Source organism: Zonotrichia leucophrys, chromosome 4 (assembly GCF_028769735.1).
Source record: "Zonotrichia leucophrys gambelii isolate GWCS_2022_RI chromosome 4, RI_Zleu_2.0, whole genome shotgun sequence".
NCBI lineage: Eukaryota > Metazoa > Chordata > Aves > Passeriformes > Passerellidae > Zonotrichia > Zonotrichia leucophrys.
In genome coordinates this window covers 40758153-40783722 of record NC_088173.1, presented here as the reverse complement: position 1 = coordinate 40783722, position 25570 = coordinate 40758153, and the positions used below count along the sequence as shown (strand labels likewise).

General features: G+C 39.1%; 1 protein-coding gene across 8 annotated transcripts in view; it reads left to right on the top strand.

Moving 5' to 3' along the window:
• WDFY3 (WD repeat and FYVE domain containing 3) overlaps positions 1-25570 on the top strand; it is a 153055-nt gene that overhangs the window by 117006 nt on the left and 10479 nt on the right. For 5 of the 8 annotated variants that reach the window (XM_064711261.1, XM_064711260.1, XM_064711262.1 and 2 more), the window contains 27 exons: positions 427-561; positions 1659-1838; positions 3332-3376; positions 3825-4058; positions 5403-5502; positions 6191-6351; positions 6943-7172; positions 8005-8114; positions 8971-9153; positions 10061-10218; positions 11095-11172; positions 11904-12131; positions 12958-13011; positions 14818-14986; positions 15163-15326; positions 16092-16240; positions 16511-16631; positions 16972-17057; positions 17332-17412; positions 17815-17869; positions 18221-18340; positions 19033-19150; positions 20149-20255; positions 20775-20928; positions 22517-22608; positions 22935-23147; positions 24856-25003. In XM_064711261.1, coding sequence (XP_064567331.1) covers positions 427-561; positions 1659-1838; positions 3332-3376; positions 3825-4058; positions 5403-5502; positions 6191-6351; positions 6943-7172; positions 8005-8114; positions 8971-9153; positions 10061-10218; positions 11095-11172; positions 11904-12131; positions 12958-13011; positions 14818-14986; positions 15163-15326; positions 16092-16240; positions 16511-16631; positions 16972-17057; positions 17332-17412; positions 17815-17869; positions 18221-18340; positions 19033-19150; positions 20149-20255; positions 20775-20928; positions 22517-22608; positions 22935-23147; positions 24856-25003 — 3673 coding nt within the window. The remainder of the gene's footprint in view (positions 1-426; positions 562-1658; positions 1839-3331; positions 3377-3824; positions 4059-5402; positions 5503-6190; positions 6352-6942; positions 7173-8004; positions 8115-8970; positions 9154-10060; positions 10219-11094; positions 11173-11903; positions 12132-12957; positions 13012-14817; positions 14987-15162; positions 15327-16091; positions 16241-16510; positions 16632-16971; positions 17058-17331; positions 17413-17814; positions 17870-18220; positions 18341-19032; positions 19151-20148; positions 20256-20774; positions 20929-22516; positions 22609-22934; positions 23148-24855; positions 25004-25570) is intronic. The other 3 variants (XM_064711257.1, XM_064711259.1, XM_064711263.1) reach the window with 3 other exon arrangements.

Genomic DNA, 25570 nt, shown 5'->3' with positions numbered 1-25570 from the left:
TGGACTCTTGGTTCCTTTTTATTTTTAATTGATTTAATTATTTAGACTTGCTGGAAAATACAACTTGATTTGTTTGTGTTGTTCATTTTTTTTCTATGGAATACCGTGTGGGTTTTGCATGTTGGTCAACTAAGTTGATTGTGTGGCGCGTGTGCTGACAATTCTTTTGTTTGAAAACATATGCATACTTTATGAGAAGTGAGAAAAAGTGAGAAGATGAGAGTTGCAGTTTCATTAGCTCATGGTTAAAAGAAATTTTCTTCAGTAACATGTGACCTTCATATTACATTTGGTGATAACGTTTGGAGAATGTAAACTGATTTTTTATCTACTGCAAAATGAGTATATTGTATCTGTAATGAAAAGCAGTATACAATTGTCCAGGAGAAAAGGATCATTTCATGTCTTCTGCTTCACCTCTTGCAGTTTGATTTAGACTCCATTTGGACATTCATATTTGGAGTTCCTGCCTCCTGTGGCACTGTTACCTCCTCAATACACAGTGTTTGCACAGAAGCTGCCTTCTTGTTACTGGGAATGCTGAGGAGCATGCTGAATTCTGTAAGCATTGGAAATTGTGCTTGTATTTCAGTATACTGTGTTGTTCAAGTTTTCCACCTGGTTAAAAGCCAAATTAGAAAGGTCAGGGTTTTGTTAGTATCATGGCAAAATTGCCTGTGAGTTAGTCTTGTAATACTTGGGTGGAAAGTGTAATTTTCTTGAGTTTTTCTATGTTACTTTTTTTCCCTGTATGTGTAGAAATATTAGTGGCCACAAAATTATCACTGTTTTTCCACAAAAAGGCTGAGCTTTCTGTTTAGCTGCAGTTAAAATGGAACAAGAAAGCAGAAGAATACAATGTCCTTGTCAGAGATTATTCCCTTTCTTTCGCAATTAACATCATGGGAGAATGTTTGAGACTCTCTATCCCATCTGCTCAGAGCTTTGTGAGTTGCAGATTTTGTTCATGAACGTTCCCCATGCAGAGAAGTCCCTGACTATGAATAGCCCCATGTCAGAAGAGATTAATTTACTGCCAGAGAAATGTGTCATCCTCTCATCTTTGAATCTAATGTCAAGAGTAGGGAAAGTTGGTTTCTCAGTGGGAAAATTATGTATTTCCTTGAAGCTAGAATGTGTTATCTGCTGAGAATTGCCTCCTGCAGTGCTTGAAAAGCAGTACCTGTTTGATTGTCACCTGTTGGATCATCATGTGTATGTGATATGCTCTATTGCTTGCATGTTTCTCCCAAGGTAACATGTCCAGAAGCATCTTCCGGACAAGTGTACCTGCTGCAGAACCCATTCCTGTTGTCACATGTTCTGTCTCTCTGCTGGTGACCAATCATTGTGTTTGGTCCTCACCTGTTTGGATACACTTCAGACATGCTCAGAGACATGTGCTGTGTCTTGTGTGCTGACACCAGGCGTGTTCAACTGTGCCATCACATTTGGGGTTGGCTTCAGTCTGGTCATGTTTGCCAATATTTCTGAGTCATTACATGACAGGGCACACGTTTTAGCTTATGGTCAATGATGTGCTGTAAAATGCTGTTGGTCTCTTGTTTGAGAAGTGCTTGAACGCGTGCTCTTCCTTTCTGGAGTGAGTATTCAAGTGCTGCAGTCTGTGCTAATCTGGTGTTTGTTTCCCAACCCAGCCCTGGCAGTCAGAGGAAGAAGGCTCTTGGCTTCGGGAGTATCCAGTCACCCTGATGCAGTTCTTTCGGTATCTGTATCACAATGTACCTGACCTCATTTCCCTGTGGATGAGTCCGGAGTTCCTGTGTGCGCTGGCAGCAACAGTGTTTCCTTTCAACATCCGACCGTACTCGGAGATGGTAGGAAATCCAGCTGCTTGCCTTTTTTATTTTTCACATGAGTGTTGCTTTTGAGGATTTGTCAATTACCAGTCGTACCAAGATAAAGCTCTATTCACTTGCACAAGAGGTCATCATCAGGGCTGGGCTGGATCTTTTGTACTTGGGTTGTGGACCTGACAGAAGAGTGTGTTAAACTGCAGGGCAGTTGTTATGCAGGAACATCAGAAGCAGCATTTTAGGAGCAATAAACAGTTTGCCTGTTTCCTAGAGGACATTATTTTCAATCTTATGAAAAATGCTAGCTCAAATTTACACAAGCAAAAGAGACTGTCACCCCTCTGCTCTGGAGGATGTGATGAAACCTAAAACCTCTTTTTCCTCACATTTCCCATTTCTATTTCTGGGTTTGTGGCTTAACCACAAAGCAGTGTTCTTGTATTTCCTGAAACTACTGAGCTCAAGCCAAGAGAGGGTGTGAATTCAACTTTGTTTGCATTGCTGGCTGAAGTTTTCTTTGAGCCTAGTGTCATTTGAAATGATACTATTTCTAGAATATGAATGTGAAGGAAAAACCAGATGTTGTTAGCCAGCATCTAAAAGTAATTTTATTAAGAACATGGAAGGATAATTAGTCTAGCAGTTGCCAAATGCTAGAACTATGGAGAGTATGATAAAAAAACTTCAGGAAGTAATAACTTGTGGTGTGCTATTATTTTGTTGTCAATAAAAGTGGGAGACCAATTTTTAACAGTGCCTGCTGGTGAGTCTCTCATAAAGACATGGGCTTTTTTGCTTTTTTGTTAAACTTGCATTTCAAGTACATACTAGGAACTTGCTCTCTCTCAAAAAAAGTTCCATTTAAAAACTGGTAATGCTGATTTGGCATTTACCTGTACAGAGTTTTTAGAGGAGCCTTGTGTCTCTAAGCAGGCTTTAACTACTAGATCCCTTGAAATTCTGTGTAGCTGCCTGGCAACTTGAGCTCTTTGATGTTTGAGGGTGCTCTTCACTCCAAATAGATTTACTCCTCCTGTGTTTCTGTTTGCCCAAATGTGTAGCCCTCATCAGTGCCTGGTGAAATAGCTGAATCACGGCCAGATTTCTGCAACAAAACATTATAATTTAAATTCAGCCTTGAGAGAAGATTCTTAACTTTTTTAAAGGTCTGTCAGCTTTTCTGAGATTGCTCTTAAAAATAGAAGGAATACGTATTTGGGCTTCTCTTAATTTGTTGAAAACACTCTCCTGCTAAAGCAGACCAAATGTTCAAAACATTTGATTACTTGACATGTAAGCTGGCGATGCAAGAAGCCTGTTGAGGGAAATCGTATTGTCTCCTCTTTCATTTGTGGAAGGGAGTTGCATAGAAAGAGTCAGTCTTCTGGATTTGACAGCTTTCATTACTGTTTGTGCTTTTGTTACAGTCCTCTTTAAGAGCTAGCCTTTCAAGGTTTCTGTTCATCAGAAATGGGAAAGCTGTGGAGACCCTTTTTTTTTTCTTCTTCTTTTAGAGATTTTTGGGAAACCGGCTTACCCATAACTGCACTCTGATGAAGGTATTGTATTAAAAGAAAAAAAAAGGCTCAGTTCCTTTTTTATTTTATGTTATGTAAGCTTGATGGCCTTTTTTAGTTGGCTTCTGTCTTGATTTTATTTTAACGACTTTAGTTAATAATTTTTTCAAAACTTTTATTTTTCTTCTTTTTTTTTTTTTTTTTTAATGAGAACATTTATTTTTTGCCAAGTATCTAGAATTCATCCAATTCTGTTGGTCAGGGAGCATGAAATGTAACACATTCCAGATCATCATTTGCCTTGAGAATCCAAAACTGGATGTTTCCATATTGGAGAACTGATTCTGAACATCATAATTTTCTAAAAAGGCTTCTTAAGAAGCAAAATGTGCAGTGAAATACCTTTAGAAAGACAAGCAAAGAATAGAGAAGTGAAGAAACTGCCATTAATTAGCTGATCTCTGCAATTTTAACATGCTGGTTTTTACAGGTCACTGATCTCGATGACGAAGTTGGTTCCCCAGCTGAAGAGTTTAAAGCCTTTGCAGCTGATTCTGGCATGAACAGGAGCCAATCAGAATACTGCAATGTGGGCACCAAGACCTACCTGACCAACCACCCTGCCAAGAAGTTTGTGTTTGACTTCATGCGTGTGATGATCATTGATAACCTATGTCTCACTCCAGCCAGCAAACAGACTCCACTGGTAGACCTTCTGCTAGAGGTACAATTTCTTTGTGGTTTGTGTTTTAGTTTGGTTTTGGTATTTGAGCTTAGTTGTGACACTTTATTTTCCTAAAATTTTTTTTCTTCTATTACCTTAAAAAGTTAGGGTAGTGATGACCTGAGATTTAGAGGGATTGTCATGAAGTAAGAGTGGAAAAAAAAAGAAACACTAATGTTTCATAAAGAGTAGCTTGTTCACCTTTCTTTATTTGGCTTGGAAAACCAGCATAAGAAGCTTTCTTCAAGTTTTATTTTGTGGAGTATGATTCAGTGGTTAAGCACCTTTCCAACCATGACATCTCTATTGACTTTGTTGAAAATTTAAAACCTCTGCAGAAATTAGGGTTTCCATTCTGTTTGTATTAGATAAAAAGAAATTGTGCCATAGATAGTATCAGTTAGATAAAAAGACATATGGGATCATATACTATAAAACCTCACAAAATAACTGCTGTCTTGCTGTAAATCAACTTCTGAAGTTCATGACTCTTGAAGAAAGCATTGTCCTGCTAATGAGGTGAGGAGTTCAGTTACTGTTTAACTGCCTACACCTTCAGACAGTATATTTTGAAATGTTCACATCACTTCTCATTCACGTTGATCTACCTCTTAGTTACCTCACCTTATGTGTTGCTGAGTCTCCCTGAAGTTTTTTGAAAGCTGCAGGAATTTTGGGCCATACTTGCATGCTTGTATATTTCCTAACAAGTTTCCTGGGGCAGTTGGGCACCTCTTTGCTGTCACAAAGCAAAAACAAATTAAATGTCAGAAGATGTCAGTTATGCACAGACCCGGGCACATATTTGAGATCATGTTCAAGTGGCTGCAGTTCTTCACAGCTCTTTTAACTTGTTATCACTTGTCAGTGTTACTTGCCCATTAGCATAAATAGGATTAGGTAGGTACACGCTGCCAGACTTACTGTTATTTCTCTTTCTGCAACTTTATTGTTTGATCATTTGCTCATTGTTTACTGAAGGAGGTGACTTGTGTCGACTGAGAAAATCACATGTTGAACATATGTTTATAGTGGAGAGTTTCATGTACCTTTTCAGTATGTGTTCTTTTCCAGTACCTGTTATGGCAGAAGATAAATTTCCTGGATTTAAAAAGGAATAATGCCTGCTTTGCAAGTCTGCATGCAGCCAGTGTATACTCGATGTGCATGCTTAGATTTTTGATAAAGCCAAAACTTTTTACTTGAGACAGAATGTTAAGAGAAAAAAAAAATGTAGTTCATGGGAGCTGAGGGAAAAGGAAATAATACAGAACACCATCCCTCTCCCTCTTTTTTGTTCAGAGATATTAATTATCTTAATATTATTTTAATATCATTTTTTAGGCTTCTCCTGAAAGATCAACACGAACCCAGCAGAAGGAGTTTCAGACATATGTTTTGGATGGAGTGATGGACCACTTACTTGCAGCTGATGTCTTATTGGGTAACATAGCAAAGTTTAATAGTCAATCTATTGATCAGGACACCAGGTTTTGATTCTGTGACCTTTTTCTTTTTTGGTGGTCTGTTTTGTTGCAACTTGATCATCTTAATTTTTTTCCCCTGCCCTTTCATTTCCTTTAATGTGTAAATGGTGTTGATGTGCTTGCATGTTCCCTCCCTACCTTGATTGTGCCAAAGCTGTAAAATAAGTTATTCACAACAACTACATGGCTTAAGGAGTCCAGTCACATTTCATGGTGACTTGCTGGACTTCCCAGGAGCTCTTGGGCTGCTCTGCCTCCATCCCAGGTGTCATAAGGAACTGTATGCATTTCTGTTCAGACTTCCTTGTAAGGCTCACCATTTCTTGCCACAGCAGTAATTTAATGAATTTAATTTGATAATAAGACCCACAGTCTCCCTGTGGGTGCAGTGCATTAATAAAACAAATCCAGAATCATGTTTTAAAACTCCAGAATGATTTTTAAAAAGATAAAATAAAAGTTCAGAGCTGCAGTTGCTTACATCAAAGGGAAAGTTCCTATTGTAGGGAAGCCATGAGGTTTTAGCTTTCATTGAATCTCTTTCTCTTTTATGGAAGTCCAGAAAGCATAAACTAATGTGAATGTATTTATACAGATGGAGTTATTTGATAAATGTAGAAAACTTTGGGATTTTTTATTACCCAGGTGAAGATGCATCTCTGCCTATAACGAGTGGAGGAAGCTACCAAGTGCTGGTGAACAATGTGTTTTATTTTACACAGCGTGTGGTAGATAAGCTTTGGCAGGGCATGTTCAACAAAGAATCCAAGCTTCTTGTGGACTTCATAATCCAGCTCATTGCACAGGTAACAGGGCTGTTTGTTGTATTACCCTGCCTGAAAAACCATATTTGCAGATTATGTGGAAATGCATGGAGTGATGCCACTAAACAATCTGAGAGTGATACGTGTTTGGGAAGAGCACAAAATATGCTTTTCTTTCTCAGGCTCACTCTCTCTTTACAGAGCTTTCTTAGCACATCTTTCTGTGAAGAGCAATTGAGTAAGAACTGCTCTCAGATCACATTATTTTTTAGAAATCTCCCCAAAATAAACACATTATTTTTTAGAAATCTCCCCAAAATAAACAATGAAATATGCCTCACATGAATTTTGAGAAGCTCCCAAAATTTACCTTGACATTTTTGGGGACCTTCCTCACACATTTTTATTGGAAATTTTTAGAAGACTTACTGTTAGAAATCAGCAGCATCTTATAGATGTTAAAATTCTAAGTGTTTAATCATTAATGTCTTTTTAGTCCTTGAAATTAATGGAATTGACACTTACAGTAAAATGCTAATTCTGGAAAATGAGCTTGGGTCAGTTCAAGGGAAGTTGTGTGCCAGTAAAATGAGTTGCTGCTACTTCTGATCATGTTTTTTTTACTCCCATTAGTCAAAAAGAAGATCTCAGGGACTCTCGCTGGATGCCATTTATCACTGCCTGAACAGAACCATCCTGTATCAGTTCTCAAGAGCACACAAAACTGTTCCTCAGCAAGTGGCTCTCCTTGATTCCCTAAGGGTCCTTACTGTAAACAGGAACTTAATTTTGGGACCTGGAAATCATGATCAGGAATTCATCAGCTGCCTAGCTCACTGCTTGATTAATCTTCATGTGGGAAGGTAAATATGTCAGGCAGAAGTGCATTCCACAGCCAGGGCAGGGAAGTACTAAAATGACCCTTTTTTACTCACCTTGCAATTAAGTTAGCAAATTTTTATAATTTTCCAGCCAGTGAGTTGCAAGCAATCTTAAGAAATTCATTTTGAGATAAAACTAGGTTTGAAGCTCCTGGAAATAGAGAACATTTTGTAGAGGTATTTTAAATACTGACAAATGTGTTTATCCAGCTATTTCGTTGTTGACCTTTTATAAATTGAAATGTTTTAAAGATAGAAGGAAGCACTGGTGCTAGGTAATTAATAGTCAGAGAGTCCTGTCACTGGATTTACTGTCTGTTGAATCATTTCATACCAGTTCAATATCTTGGTATTTGTTCTGTATAGCATTGAGTAAGGCCAGTCATGCATTAAATCAGGTGTCCATGACAAATGCTGTAGACACCTCCTTTCCTGCATTGCTGCAAATGCCAGCCTGGCATTTTCATTTGTTCTTTCCAAGAAGAGCCACAACTTGTGTTTCATCCAAGGATAATTAGTAACAGTCATCAAACCCCAGTGTTCTCCATTTCTGACCTCGTCTGTTTTGTGTTTCTTCAAATATCACCATCTTCTGCTAGTGACACCAATATCTGTGGCACATCATCTCTTCATAAACCTTCAGTTCAGCTTGTGACCACAATTGTCAGAACTCAAATGGACAGAAGTGAAGATGCTTTGCTGTAGTAGTGTGTATTAATCTTTGTGAATCTGATACAAAATCAAATGCTTTATCTTGGCTTGTGTTTTTGTGTCTTTTTATTCTGATGATTGTTAATCCATTGTGTGTTTGTAGCAATGTTGATGGGTTTGGATTGGAAGCAGAAGCCAGGATGACAACTTGGCACATTATGATCCCCTCTGATATAGAACCAGATGGAGTCTACAGTCAAGATGTCAGTGAAGGTAATCTAACAATGACAAAGCCACAGATGTCTCATAATGCCAGTTTTGTATTGTCATCACTAATCTTTTATCCCAGTGACCCAGGGCAGGGACTTGTGGTATGTGTGTGTTACCCAGTTACTCTCTGGAGTAACTGGGGCTGTGTGTGTATAAAATTACATTAAAAATAGATGAAAAGACTCTTGGAAGTACCAAGATAGACACATTGAGGATAAATTAATGTTTTGTTAAAATAGTAAGAGCTCTTCATTGTTTTCTGGACATTCTCCAGAATTAGAAAGACAGTTTTATGTGCACTGTTTTAAATGCAATAGAAGTAGCTCATTTTAAGAAAAGAAATATATGGTATAAACTATACAGTTACTGTTTTGTGGTATGCTTACAATCTTTCACTCCAAGGAAATTTATGAACATGCTATGGAAGAAAGTATTCAGTGATTCTTAAATGTGTGTATTTAATATTGACGCAGGTACTTAGGCACATGTTATATGTAAAAATGATGAAGCATAATGTATGTATAGAATTGTATAAGAATTATATATATATTTATAGACACAGACTCCTATAAGGTTTTTTCAGTCTAATTTTGTTAATAGATGGGTGTGGGAGATGAGTCACAACTAATCAGAGCCAGTGTTTCAAATTCACAGAGAAAAAACAAAATTAATTGTTGGACTTTCTGATAGCATACATAATGGCAAAAACAGGCACTCTGGCCAAAGGCATTTCACACGTCATGCAAGGGGGGGAGAAACTACAGTGTAATCACAGAAATTATTAATTTCCTTACTGTAAAAATGTCAATGCTATGAGCACTGTAGAGAGCTTGCTGTTTGTGATCTTGTACTTATGCAGGTCGCCAGCTGCTTTTAAAAGCCATAAACAGAGTGTGGACAGAGCTGATCCACAGTAAGAAACAGGTCTTGGAAGAAGTTTTCAAAGTGACACTACCTGTCAATGATCGTGGCCAAGTGGATATAACTGTTGCCAGACCTTTCATTGAGGAAGCGAGTTTAAAGTGTTGGCAAAACCATTTGGGTAAGTCCTGACTGAGGATTTGTCTGTCCTGAAGGGTGGATTTTCTCAGCATAAACTGTATTAACTGGATGTTTTAATATAGGCTCAACTTTTTTGTAGCTGTAAATACTCTATAAACTGGCACTGCGTAACACAGAATCCTTCAGAAACTGGACCATAAACAGGATATTCTTACACTCCAGTGCACAGGGCCCTTTCTGAGTCAGCAAATAGCTTATTGTGGATTACAGTGGTAGAAGCATTGAGCTCCTCCCCATGAACCCTTGGATTGTGGTGACCTGTATTACCATTCCCAGGATTAGATGTGCCAGGCAGGGAGGGGCATCCTCTTGAGCATGTGTGGGTGCAGCCTGGAAACTCTTGGTCTGGTGATGAGATGGGAAATTGGTGGCTGAGCAGTCCTTCTGTAGCAGCAGTGATGCTATGACTAATTCTTGGCTAGGAAATATGTTCAGCATATGAAGCAGTTCTGGAGAAAAAGCACCCAGGAATCCTGGTGGACAAGTTACAGGCAAATTAGCTCTGCATCCATGTAATAAAGATCAATTGGTGCTTGACTGAATTAGCGAGAGTTTAGACAGCAGAAATTACAATTCCATAGATGTGACTCATTTGATGATTTCACAGTTCTGAATTAATTGAGGTTAACCTGGATGTACAGAAAACATATTTGGAAACCTGGAATACTTGTTTTTGCAGTATCTGTTTTTCTATGTGTTCCTAGCTGATGTTTGTTAAAGTTTCCAGTATCTCCCTCATGGCCAGTATATTTGCAGAAAGCATTTGAGTACAGCTACACCTTTTCTGAAGCAACAGAAAAGGTCATTCTATCTAAAAAAAACAAGTATAATGGGGGAGGGGAAAAAAAAAACCTTCTAAAAAGTGCTCCCAACACTTTGTTTTTCAGCTCATGAGAAAAAATGCATCAGTAGAGGAGAGGCTTTGGTTCCAACTACACAGTCCAAACTTTCAAGAGTCAGCAGTGGATTTGGCCTCTCTAAACTGACTGGTTCCAGGAGAAACCGCAAGGAGAGTGGGCTGAGTAAACACAACCTCTCCACACAGGTATTTTCTGTCAAGAAATAACATGCGGTCTAAAATCCAGCAATGTATGTGCAGGATTTGTGTAAATATCCCAAGGTGGGGCTGTCTTGCAGTGTGAAGCATTATCTTATGCTTGGTTTTCTTTCCCCTTTTTGACTCAAGACTGGGCATCTTGCTTCTGGTGTGTCTAATTTAGTAGGTCCATCTGCATATCTGTAACCTTAAGCTGAGAGTCAACCCTTCATTGTTGGTGAGACTGCTCAGCTGCTCCTGGTTCATGACTGTGGTTGTCTGGGTCTAAAGTTCGGTTTGCAATGCTGCACTGAAATGGAAGCTGTGATACAGCTGTTGGGTTTTTTCCCCATTCTGCCCTCAATTTGGAAAGAGGGGCTTAAAAATTTTGTGGAAAAATATGTTGCTAGTTCTCTTTCTGAGCTGAAAATTAGTCAGTGGAATTGAGAAATGAATGAATTCTCAGTGCTCTCAGTCCTTTTGCTGGTGAGCAGGTATATAATGAAGGGGAAAGGGAAGAATTTAACAAACGGAGCTGACAGGAACTGTTCCTGGTTGTATCAGAAGAGGAAGCAATAAATGAAAACAGAGATATCATGAGACAAAGTGAGGAGGGGTGGGTGCCTTGAGGATTTCCAGCAAACTAGGCGCCATCCACAAAATATTACTTGAAAGGAGGAAGGGAAGAGTACTCTTTCTCAGTGCCTATCTGTTTGGGAATGATCTGAATGTTTATTTTAAGGAACAATTCTTTGTGAGCAAGTTTAGCAATGTGGTGTATTCCTAGGCTTTTCATTCAAACAAACTCTTGTTTATAAGAACAGACTCTTGTTTTTACATAACAAGCTCTTGTTTATTCTGTTTGTCACCTTGTTATTGTCTTAGGAAATTTCCCAGTGGATGTTTACTCACATTGCAGTGGTTCGGGACCTGGTTGATATGCAGTATAAAGAATACCAGGAGGTATGGATGGCTTGCCATGCTAATTACCTGACATTGATACTTTGGCCTGTTAAGTTATACCAAAGCCATTTCTCAATATGAGACTTGGTCAATATTGGGCTCTCATAGGTGAAATGCATGGATGTTTCCAAACAATTGTTATTTTTATGGGGTTTTTAGGTACAATCAAATAAACAAATGGCAAAACTCATTTTGATCTGGTTGTAGATGAAAATTCTTGTAGCAATATCACATGTTAAGTGTGAATTTTTTTTTTAAGAAGCTTAAATTCCTTACAAGTATAAAAAAAACCAAAGCAGGGAACAAAATGAGAGTGATTGGAAATACACTGTGTTTCTAAAGCATTGTAGAAAAACTAAGAGGAAATGTGGAAAAGCATTGTGTCTAAATGCTATTTTCATAGTAACACAAAGAAAATTTTGTGGTATCATCCATAGAAAGTGGTTGGTCTGTGCCTTCCAGAATGAAATTGTTCCACCCTGTGGTGTCTGCCAATTGTTCCCAAAGGCATTTCATTCAACACTGGTTGCTGAGCTATGTGCTATAAATCTTAAAAAATAACTTCTGAGAGAAACAGGTAATTCAAAGCAATTTGTTTAAAAAAACCTGACCACCAAACTTTGTTTCACTGAACTTCTCTCTCCTGTGCAAATAAGGACAGGAAGTCTCCTATCTGGTTTCATTCTTGAAACCATTTTTCGAATTGCATGCATTTCTGTGCTTGTGCTCAGCGTCAGCAGAACGCCCTGAAGTACGTGACCGAGGAGTGGTCTCAGATCGAGTACGAGTTGCTGCGAGAGCGAGGGCTCTGGGGGCCCCCCATCGGCTCCCACCTGGACAAGTGGATGCTGGAGATGACTGAGGGGCCCTGCAGAATGAGGAAGAAGATGGTGCGCAATGACATGTTTTATACTCAGTATCCCTACATGCCCGAGGCTGAGCAGGAAACAAACTTGCTGGTAAGTATTCAGGAGCTTGGGATGGGTGATTACACCCTGTTGCAAAATGCTGCCTTTTTTTTTTTTCCCTTGATAAGTTTTTCTTAAGATGTTTTACTCTTTTGGTATGACCTGATAGTCTTCTGTCTGTCCTAAATGGCTGGTAAAGTCCAGTTCTTCCTCATGATATATTTAGGGAAGGGACTGAGTCACTTGGCTCAAAACCAAGCAAATTTGGATATATTGCAATATAATGTGAGGTGTGCTGAGTGATCCTGCCAACAAACAGCACTGGCATCTTCACAAGCCTCCAGAGACTGAAAGTTCCATTATTGTGTGAGGTTCAGTCTGGGTTCTTGTCCTTAATCTAGATAATGTGGAAAAGGTGATTTGGGAAAAAAAAAAAAGGAAAAAAGGGCTACAGGCCTTGGTTTGGGTGCACTTCTGAAATGTACTTTCGTCAGTCCGTGAAGATGAAGGTGGGCTGTGGAGCAGAAAAGTTTGTGTCCTTTGAAAGCTTTGCAGTTAGTTCCTGTTAATTTTGGAACACTGCTTCTAAGAAAGGAAGCAGTCTTTATTATGTCTTTTTAAGCATGTGTGTATGCATGCAGGATTTTTTTCTCCTCAAATTGTCTGGGTGTCGAAGTACTTTAAAAAAGCAGAGAAAACTTTGAAGTCCGTCAATTTTAAAGTATTAGATATTTTTGCCTGCTTGTGGTCTGACACACAGTAGCTGTAGTGACAGTCTAATTCACATGAAGTAGAGAACATGCCATCATACATTCTTCTCAAAAGTGTTCTTTCTCTGATGTAATTGATACTTATGTAATTGATGCCCTGTTTCCAGTCTGACTTCTCAAACAGACTTCCTGAGCCATCTGATGATACCATTCCTCAAAAGGTAAAGAAACAAGTACACTGACTGAAAGAATGTAAAATAAATACAACTTCTGCATGTTAGGCAGTCTTAACAAGGCTTCTACGTTTGGCTTTCAACTTGCTCTTTCAGTAAACAATTCCAGACCTAAGGGTTTTTTCAGTAATTGCATTAGAAGATGTTACTGTGCTGTCCTCAACTTTCACCTAATAAAACTTTCTGTAGACCTTCCCTTCTCTGCTGCACACTAACAGGCTGTGTTGGGCTGTGCTACCACTGTTCTCACTGTGTGGAGTGTTGTGGCTTTGGGACCTGAAACTACTGGTCAGTGGAACACATTTAGTAATGGGCAACACATGGCCTGGAAGCACTTACTGGGGAAGTGTTTCCTTCTAAGAGGGGATCTGGGGGAGTGTTTTTTCTCCTTTTTGTCCATAATGGGCTTTAAAAGGCTGACTTTTGTTAAAGCCCATATTAATTGTGTCTTAGCTGACTCTTCTCTGTTTTGCTGTTAATAAAATGCACACATTTGCTTGAAAAATATGAATCTTGAAAAGAGCAGACGTGCTTGGAAGTGGCCTCTCTGCAAGCATTTCAATATTGTTGTGCCTTTCTCTGTTAATTAGAGTCGCAGTCTTGCCCATCACTAAGTGCAGTGTGTAACGTGCATTCACTCATTTTGAATTTCCTTCTACAATTATCTAATTCATATAAATGCAAGTAATTCTATTATACAGAATATCTAATATAAATTGTTACTGGTTTTCTTCATTCCTTCACCTTAGCAGTGCTATAAAGGATTTCTCTTTGTAGGTTATACATAAGTTGTTTCCACAAATGTTTTAAGCATCATTTAAATGGCAGTTTTGTGCTGATAAGGCATGAAGACTTGGTTAAACATAAGTCAGCAAATTAAATTACAGTGCCTTAAATTTTTGGTTATTGGGAGCAGCCAATTTGACCTGAATAATTAATTTCTGTGTCGCTGATCTTAGTATCTTTATCATTCTGAGCATCAACTTCTAATAAAGCTAGTTTGATTTGTGTTCTGAATGTTGCTTCCTTAATTAAGTGAGGAACATAAGAATTACCCTGTGATGGAGGTTGGATCAGACAAAGAGGAAGGAAACATTACAAAAAAAAAAAAAAAACAAAACAACAAACACTCAACAAAGCAAAAAACCTCTCACAAATCAAAGACCAAAAACATCACACAAAGGTACAAACAATGCTCATATATTTACTTCAGGTACATGCATATTCTCATGCCGGTCTCCTCCCCATAAGCCATCAGAAACTTTACAAAAAAATAAGCAACTAAATTAATGAAGAATTTTTGAGACTGAAAGCCAATCCCTGGGTGCTTTTAGTTCATACCAGCTTCCACATCGTTGTATCTTCTTGAGGCAATTTTTTATTCAAGTTACTGCCTAACAGAGAAGTCAGCGGGCTAACAAATAAACTGCATATGTTGGTAGGGAGTAAAGAGATGATAAAATGGCCTTCTGAGCAATGAGTGTTAAGCACAATAACCCCAGCCTTTTATGACAGTTCTTAACATACTGGCTACACCTACTCCCCATGTTCTAGTTTTATCTGCAGGCTTTTGTGCAACCCCGTGTTTGCTTAAATGGCTCTATCGCTCCTTGCAAATTAGCCAACAGATCAGATCTCCTGAAGAGTCTCTGTTCCTGTCTGTGTTGGTATACAAGCACACACAAAACACTCAGTGGGCATGCACTGTGCTGCACACCCTGTTCCTGAAAGACCTTCACTGAGGGCCTGAGGGAGGAGGTGGCTGACCAAGCAATTTCTTCCATTATTCCCAAGAAACCTGCTCGCTACCGGAGAGCCATCAGCTATGACAGCAAGGAGTACTACATGCGCCTGGCTTCCGGAAACCCCGCCGTCTTCCAGGACGCCATCGAGGAGAACGCCGTTGGGGAAACAGCTCAGCAGGAGCCAGAGCACGGGGAGGACACTATTGCAAGAGTCAAAGGTTAGATGGTTTGCTTTGTCATCCTCTCATGCACTTGCATTAAGACAAGTGTAAGTCCTGCAGGACTCTTGTTTTTCTCTCTTGGCATTGGGTCAGTAATTTAAAAGATTATAGGTTCTGTGAAGTTAATTTTTTATGTCTCTTTATGACATTTATCTGTCTCTGCTCTTTTCCAGGCCTGGTGAAGCCTCCCCTAAAACGATCTCGCTCTGCTCCTGATGGAGGAGATGATGAGAACCAGGACCAGTCACAGGATCAAATTGTTGAGGGGAGTTCAATTGATGAAGAGGAGAAAACTGACAATGCAACTTTGCTTCGACTGCTTGAAGAAGGAGAGAAGGTACTGTTTCAAACACACTAAGAATTTAATGTATTGGAATTTCTTCATTATGTGCCCCAGACATGAATAAATGTCCTATATATCTTCCTTGGTCTGTACATTTCATCAGCTTCTTCCTTAAAATGTGTACTTTGTGTGCCTGACCCTAAAAATGCTGTACTGGAAACATTTTGGTTTTTTTTTTACCTTCTGCCTGCAAGGGAAAAATTCACCTGCCCTGAAATGAAGGCTATGACCTGTCCCATGCTTGGTTTATTGTCCTGGCAACTTAATGATCAGAATAGAAAATAAACATTGAAAATGTTAGCACTGAATTTAGCACACTGTTCCTAATTATTGTTGCCTTCATTAGAATGTGAAGCCTTGATAAAGTAGTATTTTATACCCAAGATCAGTGGTGATTTACCATACTGTGTATTTGGTATTTCAGGCTTTGTCCATAGAAGTATACCGTTAAATAGCATTTTGATCTATTAGACCTGATCTCTAACCTGAGTAGGCTGCAGGTTCTAAAATAGGTTCAGGCAGTGTAGTGCAAGTGGATAAACTGGCAAATAGACACATTTATATCATACCAATGAGGCCTTATCCAACTTCCTCCCCAGTTAGTAGTCACTGGCATTAGGTCTGATTAAAGGAGAGACTGACAGGATTTTTGCTGTATGTGCGAGTGATACAGCAGTGTCTGGGACTTGTTCTAAAGAGCAGTGGTCTGAGCCTGTGCTCCTTAACCTGCTTTCCCTAAGCATCTGCGTTTCCTCATAGATCCAGCACATGTACCGCTGTGCTCGGGTTCAGGGCCTTGACACCAGTGAGGGGCTGCTTCTCTTTGGGAAAGAGCACTTCTATGTCATCGATGGCTTTACCATGACAGCCACCAGGGAGATACGGGACATTGAGACACTGCCTCCAAAGTGAGTACATTCCTAGAGTTTCCTTGATCCTTAGAAGCTGATCAAGAAGTATTCAATGAGGTTTTTGAGGAGTCAATTCCAAGATAATGTAAGATGCAGGAAGACCTCGGGGTACTGAGCAATGTGTAGTATGGTAAATTGTGAAAATATGTTGTCAACTGTTTCTGTAACTGGACTCTCATATGAAATTAATTGAATAATTCATTTCCAAGAAGAAAATTTCTCTTCTTTTTAATCACTTCACTCAGGCCTGTTTGTGTTCCTTTACAGGATGCATGAGCCAATCATACCTAGGGGAGCAAGGCAAGGTCCAAGTCAACTCAAAAGAACTTGCAGCATTTTCGCATATGAAGATATCAAGGAGGTGCACAAAAGGAGATATCTTTTGCAGGTAACTTGGACACCATATTTGGAGTGTTTTGATGATGTAATTTTTAGAAATTAAAATCAATACATAACTGAAGAATATTTCGAAAGAGAAGCTATTGACAGTGTTGAAATTGAAGCATTTAGATTGGGCATCCTTGTTGCAACTTACCCAGATTTAGTTTATTGGACGTATTAGTCAATGTCAGTCATCCAAAAAGTAAAATGTTTGGTTGCGCTAAGCAAAGTCTGCTTCACTGTAATTTAGTGCTGCATGTAGCATGACTAAACTGGTCTGTGCCTGGCCTTCAAAGGTGACAAGAAAATAAGTTATTATTGACATGGGGTTTGTCTTCCGTTTTCAGCCAATTGCAATTGAAGTTTTCTCAGGAGATGGACGGAACTATCTTCTAGCTTTCCAGAAAGGGGTTAGAAACAAAGTTTATCAAAGGTAATGTAAAATAAATTAGAGTATTTACCATGAATGTTTGCAAATACCTATGTGGAGGGTTTGTTTGGTCCCTGCTAGCACCTTACTGCTGCAGGAAAGAGCCACTAGAAGGCACTGCAAGCCTTCAGTGAGAAGAAGCTCCTGTGATTTTGTTTGAGATGTTGTGAAGCTGCTCGAAAGGAAGTCTGTAACTGTACAAAATGCATGCTGCTTTTCTGGAGATGACATCCAGAAGGCAGAAACACTAATCATAATCTTTGAACTGCTGCTGCAGGTTTTTGGCTGTGGTGCCATCTCTGACCGACAGCTCAGAGTCAGTGTCTGGGCAGAGACCAAACACCAGCGTGGAGCAAGGGTAGGTGGTTCTGTTCCTCACAACCTCTGTGGCTCATCAGTTTCCAATAAATGATGGTTGCGTTGATATCATGATTATCTGGAGAATATCAGAATTAACGTTATCAGTATACTGATACATTCAGAAAGGTATTGCAGTGCTGAAGCCATCAGATTTATCCAAGTTGTTAAAAATATTTTACTCATCAGCCACCACTTGTACTGAGTTGCATAATTAACATGCAATTTAATTTTTAAAGTCTATTTTAGAATTCTAATAAAAGATACTGCAAAAGGAAAAGAGACATGTTCTTCTAATGGCTGCAATTTATAACTTTTAATGTTGAAATTTTGGGTTGTCTTGTGAAAATGTAACCCAGTTTCTATTGCAAATTCAAGAAATTCACTTTCTTCTTCCCGCTAGGTCTGGCTTGCTTAGCACTTTAGTGGGAGAAAAATCTGTTACTCAAAGATGGGAGGTAAGTATGAAAATGCTGGGGTATTATTTGTATTAAATTCCACATTTTGTAATGATACATAAATAATCAATACACATAAGTTGCATCCTCTTTTTCTAATAGGTGGAACATACTGTTGTAGAAAGTGTATCTCAGCATTTAATTTTTAGTATTTTGTGGTATCATCATCGAATAGGAAATGGTTCTATTGTTGAATTGCAGGGGGAGGGCTGTAGTAAAAGTAGAGTGAGCATTGCAATATTGAAGTAAGTTTTTATGTTTGGGGAGGGCTGCACATTGACAGCCTGTCTGGTTGATATTTGATTGTTGTAAAGTGAAAACTTTACTGTGCTGTTATCTGTCTGCCTTAAGAGAGGAGAAATCAGTAACTTCCAGTACTTGATGCACTTGAACACCCTGGCTGGCAGATCCTACAATGACCTCATGCAGTACCCTGTCTTCCCCTGGATCCTTGCAGACTATGACTCAGAGGTGAATACAACATCTTGTCAGCCTTGATAGTGATCTTGTATAAGTTGAACGTTTCTATTGTGTTTCTCCCACTTCTCCACAGGGAGGGTATTAGAGAATCTTGGCTGGGCTGGTTTTACAGGTGTTGTTGGCCTGTGCACAGGTGAGGGCTGGGATCCAGACAGAGACATTTGCCCCTCTACCTTGCAGCAGTTCCTGTAAATGTCTGCATTAGCTTTAAACTGTGTATCCTGAAGTATGCTAAGCCCACAGAGAAGGTATCCTTGTTCAGAAGACTGTGATAGGGGCTACTATGAAATCTGGCCCCACGGTGAAAGAATGTGCTTTTGAAAAAGATGAAACATCCTATTAATGCTTTTGTGGACAGCCATTGCCACCAACAAGACCATTACATAAAATATTGTTAGGGGACTTGTTGAGTATTTGTGGAAAAATTAGGGGGAACTGGGGACAGGATCAGAGGAGCAGGGCAGAAGTTGTGCAGAGCCCAGATGTGATTGCAGATAAAACACACTGGCTGTCTTGGATCACACTGAAGGACTGTTTTAAGCATATCCAACATTGCACTTGCTGCGTGTGTAGAAAGCAGGGATAATAACCTTAAGAGGTCGGTGGTGTTAACTGTGGTAATCAGCAGTTTTCAAAGGATGTGTTTTGGTTTTATAAAATTGTTGTCTGATTTATTTTTAAAGGAACTGGATCTTACAAATCCCAAAACATTCAGAAACCTGGCCAAGCCCATGGGAGCTCAAACAGAGGACAGGTTAGCCCAATACAAGAAGCGATACAAGGATTGGGAGGATCCCAATGGTAAGTAATAATCCATCCTGCAGAAAGAGGAACATGTGCCTGTCATCATAGGAAGGACTCATGGATTTTTTTATAATGTGGGTAGAGAGATTTGGATATGGATGTGCAGAACTCTACCATGGGTTTTTTTGTGACCGTCCAACAAAGTCTAAATTAGAACAAATAGACATTGACTTTCTTTTTGTGTTGTTTTAATTCTAAATGACACCTTTGTTTATATGTAAAAACAAAGATAGGACAGTGGCACGTTTAGATGAGTTTAATATTATATATATATGGGCAGGCGCATGAAGGACACATAAAAAAGCCTCAGAATGGGAATCAATTAAGTTACCTAGTCATGATTTTAGAGCTAGCTTATATTTTGAAAATAAAGCTTCTGTGTTTGGCAAGAAAAGTTTTCTTGAGTGCTTTCATTGAAGATAAAAGCCTGTTTAACTACTGCAGTGCTGTTCTGTGTCAAACAGTAGTAGGTGGCAAAGACATTCATTTTTAGAAACAAATCAATAGTTTCTAAGTGCAGACATTTTGCCAGGAAATTAAGAAAGTAAAAGCTGTACAAAATCTGTAGGCAACAGTTCTTATACATATTTCTGCCCAAGATTCTAACTCCATAGTACAAAATAACACCAAAAATTAAAAAAAAACACCTTTTAAAAATTTTTCTTCAGCAGAAATCACTGTAGTTGCTCTGCAATATTTCAATTAGTTAAAACAAAAAATGAGTGACCATTCAGTACTGCTTTCTGAAAATAAGAAAATTCTTATTTTCTCCTTTGCAGAACCCTATTGAATTAGGGCTACTGTACTGCTGCCAAACTCAAGTGACAAAACATAAAGTTTTCAGATACCTGAGAATGAAAATTGCAAATTCCGGTTCTGAATGTGTCCAAGGCCACAGAGTAATTAAAATGCAGTGTTATTTTTTTTTCCCCATTAGTACTGATTCTGTCATCTAACGACTTTATTTCTCTATGTTTATGATTTTTGATCTGCAGGGGAAACCCCAGCTTATCACTATGGGACTCACTATTCCTCAGCCATGATTGTGGCTTCCTATCTTGTCCGGATGGAGCCTTTTACTCAGATTTTCTTACGGTTACAGGTAAAAATGCACTTCAAATTTCTTGCTTGCTGTGTATTTCAGACATGACTGGGAAATAAGATCAGTCAGCTTTGTTTTCATCAAATATCACAGAAGAAATACCTTTTAGCAGAGTTCTTATTGCCTGGCAGATTTTTGATACGTCTTTTTAAAAGATGTGATGAAATTCACCTGTTTTTTTTCCCTTGTAGTTTGAACATTTTTTTAAATGTATACAAAACAAAGTAGCAGCAGACAAAAACCAAAATTAGTTCTATTGTGAAAAATATTTTGCTGTTTCTCTGAAAGAGACTAGATTTGAAATCAGACAGATGAGACTTTTCCTGAAGTTCTGTGTATGTGTATTTTCTGTTGTGTACCTGAGAGCAACGCAGCTGATTAGATTGGTTGTGTTAAAAAAAGAAATGTGCTATGTTCTAGTGTCTTGATTTGGCAGAGGATGCTCTGATTTGCCTTCCTGGCAAAGCTGCCATGCTGAGGGATGCTGTGACACTGACATGCCGCTCTCTGTGCCCCCAGGGCGGGCACTTCGACCTGGCTGACCGCATGTTCCACAGTGTGCGCGAGGCCTGGTACTCCGCCTCCAAGCACAACATGGCCGACGTGAAGGAGCTCATCCCAGAGTTCTTCTACCTCCCCGAGTTCCTGCTCAACTCCAACAATTTTGATCTAGGTAGGCAAAAAGAGCTTGATAGCAGCGCTGTGGGTGGGAGAACAGAGCCAGACAAACTTCAGGTATTTTCTCAAGCTGTGAGTGTTCATTGTAAGCAGTTTAATACAAAAGTGTCTTCTGAGAATGGCAGAACTAGTCCCTGAAAAGATTTTTGTTTGAAGCGGTGTATTTTTGTCAATTTGGGGATTTTTATCAGTTAAAAATGCACAGATAGTAATAATTTACTTAGAATTTCTCTGCTTTGCATTTTTCTCGTTGTAACCTATTCCATGATGGTGTTCACCATCTTCGTTGTTTATTTTTTGAAGCTTCTCAAAATATGTTTGACAAATCTTTGCTTTTAGAACTTCATTTGAAAATATTCCTAAAGGTTTTTCGAATTGTCACAGCAGTTGTGACAGTGATTATTCAGCAGGAGTTGTGTAGGAGACCTGTTTGTTGGAGATGCATGTTACTTATTATGTGTCACTCTTAACACTGGTGTTAAGCTCTCATATTCTGAGCTCTGTGCTGTGAATCTATTACCAACAATAAAGATTAATCAAATCATAGGTTTTAGTGGCCTGCAAGCCTTTATTCAAAATCTGTTGTAGCAGATTGGAAACACAACCTTACAAAAAAAGAAAAGCAAAACCCAAAGAACACTTTGCAATACCTCTTCCATCTATATTTTACACTAAAGAATATGAGTGTTACGGAAAAAATGTTGAGCTCTTGTCCACTTATCTTTGTATCTGATAATTTTAGACTGTAACCATTGGAAATTCTGCATTGAGCATTTGGACCAACAGTAGAAAAGGCTCTTTTAGGAGCAATTGTCAAACACTGAGGTACTTTTGATTGTGCTAATTTGTAGTAATCCTGCTTCCCATCCTCTCACCTGAAAAGAAAGGAAGATTTGAAGTTTGGTGATGCAAGTAAAGTTTCTGTTGGAGTGTTGCACTTATTTTTTGTGTGCCCCTGTAAAGTTGGAAATTTGTAGGTGTTCCTCTGAGTTAATAGGAAGTGTGGAATTGTCTCTTGACAACAAGTGACAGAACAAGAATGCAACTGAGGAGTTTTACCAAACATATTTTTGTTGATCACAACATGCCACTGTTTGATGTCCAGAGTGAGAAGGAGGCTGTCCAGGACAGAGTGAATGTATTGTGTCCATACTGTGGTCATACCAGGGAATTGCCAGTATCCTTGGGCATGGAGCTTGTGGGGCATACCAGTTAGCTCTGCACTGCTAGGAAATGAGTGTTTGGCTGCACATCACAGGAGTACGGGCTGTTCTCAGCAGTAAAATGACAATTTCATTCTATGATAAAATGCTGTTTTCCTCTTCAGAAGCCTTAGTGAGGAGTATTTGGATTCTTTCTCCTGAAAGCAATCTTACATGAACAACTGAGGCGGAAGTTTTCGTGTTTTATTGCCTGACATTTCAAACCACAATAGTATTTTAAAGAAAAGACTGAAGTGGCTTCCTTTATACATACATGATATTAGACTTTGATTTTTTTTTCACTTTTTTTTTCACCTTTGCTGTTGCAGTTCAGTTTCAGTGCTTCTGTCCAAATTTTTTCCTTCTTTTTCTTTTTATTAGGTTGTAAACAAAATGGGACTAAACTTGGTGATGTAATACTTCCTCCATGGGCAAAAGGAGATCCTCGTGAGTTTATCAGAGTCCATCGGGAGGTAATTTGAATTTTCATGGTGACAGTAGAATGTCTGTTGGGACTTCCCACTGCACTTTAATCTGTGCTCAATTTATGCAGTCACAAGCCAGTCTGTGAGTTCAGGGCTGGTGTCTGATTGTTGCCAAGGTCTATGGGACCAGTGTTTCCTCTCCTTCCTTTTTGGCTACAGTGTACTTTGAGGCCAGACTAGCTTCAATGAAAAGCTTTGTCAAAATGTGGCAAAAATGTGTCAAATCATGTTCTGCATTTCTTCTTGTGGCAACTGTAGTAAATTCAATCAGTGAGCAATTCAACTCGTTTTAATGCATGCCTTCTGAATTTCAGGCTCTGGAATGTGACTTTGTGAGTGCTCACCTGCATGAGTGGATTGACTTGATCTTTGGCTATAAACAGCAAGGTCCTGCTGCAGTAGAAGCTGTAAATGTCTTTCACCATCTCTTCTATGAGGGACAAGTGGACATATATAACATCAATGATCCTTTAAAAGAGACAGCTACCATAGGATTCATTAATAACTTTGGACAGATACCAAAGCAGGTATACCCTTTGTAGAATTCTTATTTTCCAGTTAGCACTCAAATTGAAATGTGTTAATATAAAACAGGAAGGTGTTTTAGGAGTGAAACTTCTTGGGAGTATTTTTTCCTAAATATTCTTCCAGTGAAGCAAAATCATTTATGTTTCCATCATAAATTGAACAAAGATGGACTTTGGGCTTTACTTGTGAGGTTAGAAATGTCTTTTTTCCCCTTTACATCCTTAAAATAAAGGCATAATGAATTATAGCTCAACTGTTAAAATCAGCATTAAAAAAACCCAGAACTGTGTTCCTGCTGCTGAGTCATAGGGGAGGAATGAAAGTGCAACTTCAAAGTAATGCCCAGTGCTAAGGTATTTGAAGTTACCGTGTAATAAAACAATTTCTATAATAACTTCTTCTTTTTTTTATCCTAGTCTCATGGGTGATTCCCTCTTGTAGGACAGCCATAGTTAAGAAGATGTAAAGACCAGGTTTTGGTGCAGCTTTAAAGTTTGTGTTCTCTTCAAGAGACTACATTAAATAATTCAATGTAATACTAAATCTGGGGGTTCAGGTTTGGGGGGAGTCTCAGTTGGTGGTTTTGATTTGGGTTTTTTATTGGGCATTTCTTTAGAGTTTTTTGCTATCCAGTGAAAATCTTAAATGTCTTTGGTAAATATTTCCAATCCTAGATCTGGCGGAAACCGCAAATACCTTCAGCAATTGGCTGGGAGCTCAAGCCATGTGTTGGGAACTCTAACCTCAGCTCTCAGCACATAATGTTTCAGGACAGCCACACAATATTTCCTGTGGCAACCCATTTAGAGCTATCTGTCTCTCACTGCTTGGAAGGAAGGCAAAGAACTGCTTATCCGTCTTCTGTCACTTTCCTCCTTTCCCTTCCTTGCTCTCTCTCAATAATCTAATTATGTAGTGGCTGTAGGGTTTTCTCCTCTTATGTAATAACCAATCTCTTTCCTGTGATGATAATCAGATGTGGCCCAGCTAAAGCCAGATGGACAGACAGGGACTGGGACAGAGGTCAGGGCAATAGAGAGCACTGCAGCTGAGTCCAGAGCTCTGCCTGCATCCTCAGATGCCTGTTAGGTACAAAGCTGTGGTGAAATGTACCAGGAATTGCATGATGCTTTGCTAGAGGAAATAGTCTGCAGTAAACTTGGAAACTCAAAACTTCCTTAAGGCTTTGTTGAGGGTGAGTGCTCTTGGAGCACATTTTTATGTAACTGTAGAGTCTTGCTGTTTCCCTCTGTTATTTCCTATGGGGGATCCAGGGCAGGCTCTCTCAGACATGGCTGCTGTGCATTTTTGCACTGCTTTCCTGCACAATGTAACATGCATCTTCTTTGTCTCACCTCTTCCACTAGTAACATGCCTGGCAGTTTGGGTTTCAATTTTAAAAAGTTATGATGCAAAACATTGCAGAGCTGGTGGTGTGTTTGGAAGAGGGCTCTCACAGACTCCATGAGGGTACCAAGATGCCACGGCCTGAGGGGGGAGAGCAACTTTGCTCCTTGTTGGTTTTTGTATTGTTTAAGGCTTTTGAAATGTTCATCATGAGTTATTAGTGAATACTGGGAGCAGTAAAGCATTTGCTTACCTGCAGAATTTTTAGAAGATATATTGGACATATTTATGATCTTTTTAAACTAGTGCCCTTGTAAACCTGTAATTTTTGATGATCATTAGTTTCTTGATGAATTTCAGCTCTTCAAAAAACCCCACCCACCAAAGCGTGTTAGAAGCCGTCTGAACGGAGAGGCTGTGGGAACCTCTGTGCCCCCTGGATCCACAGGTGACAAGATCTTTTTCCATCATTTGGACAACCTGCGGCCATCTCTTGCCCCAGTGAAAGGTAAACTTGAAACTCACAGTAGTTATTGCTGTTTCTTTGCCCAAGCATTCAGAGTTTCAGCAAGATTGTACTTTTCCATCTTTTTCTTACTTCTAATATTCTTACTGCCTGTAGTTTTGTGAGAGAGACAAATTCAAAATATCCTAATGCTGTACAACTATGTTCTTATCTACTTTAAAGGATCTTGGGAAACACCACAGCTACACAGTTGAATATGACATTTTTTAAATAGAGGGATAAAATGGAGCCCAAGCACCTCTTTATAAGTTTGAATTTAATGAACAACATTCAGAGTACGTTGTTTCTGGACCTGTGATAGCCTCTGTTTTTGTGATTTTCACAGCAAAAGGATTATTTATCACAGTGCCAAGAAATACTAAGGAATGTTGGCAGGAAAGTATGGTGTTGGTAGCAGCACTGAGACAAAAGAAAGTGGTTTTTTACTTCAAATCTGACATTGGACTGAACAAAACGTAATTGTCTGCAAGGCAGGTAAATGCTGTACAGGGATTTCTTTCCTAGCTGAGTAAAGCAATCTGTGGCTCCCTGCTGTAAGGAGAGAAGACA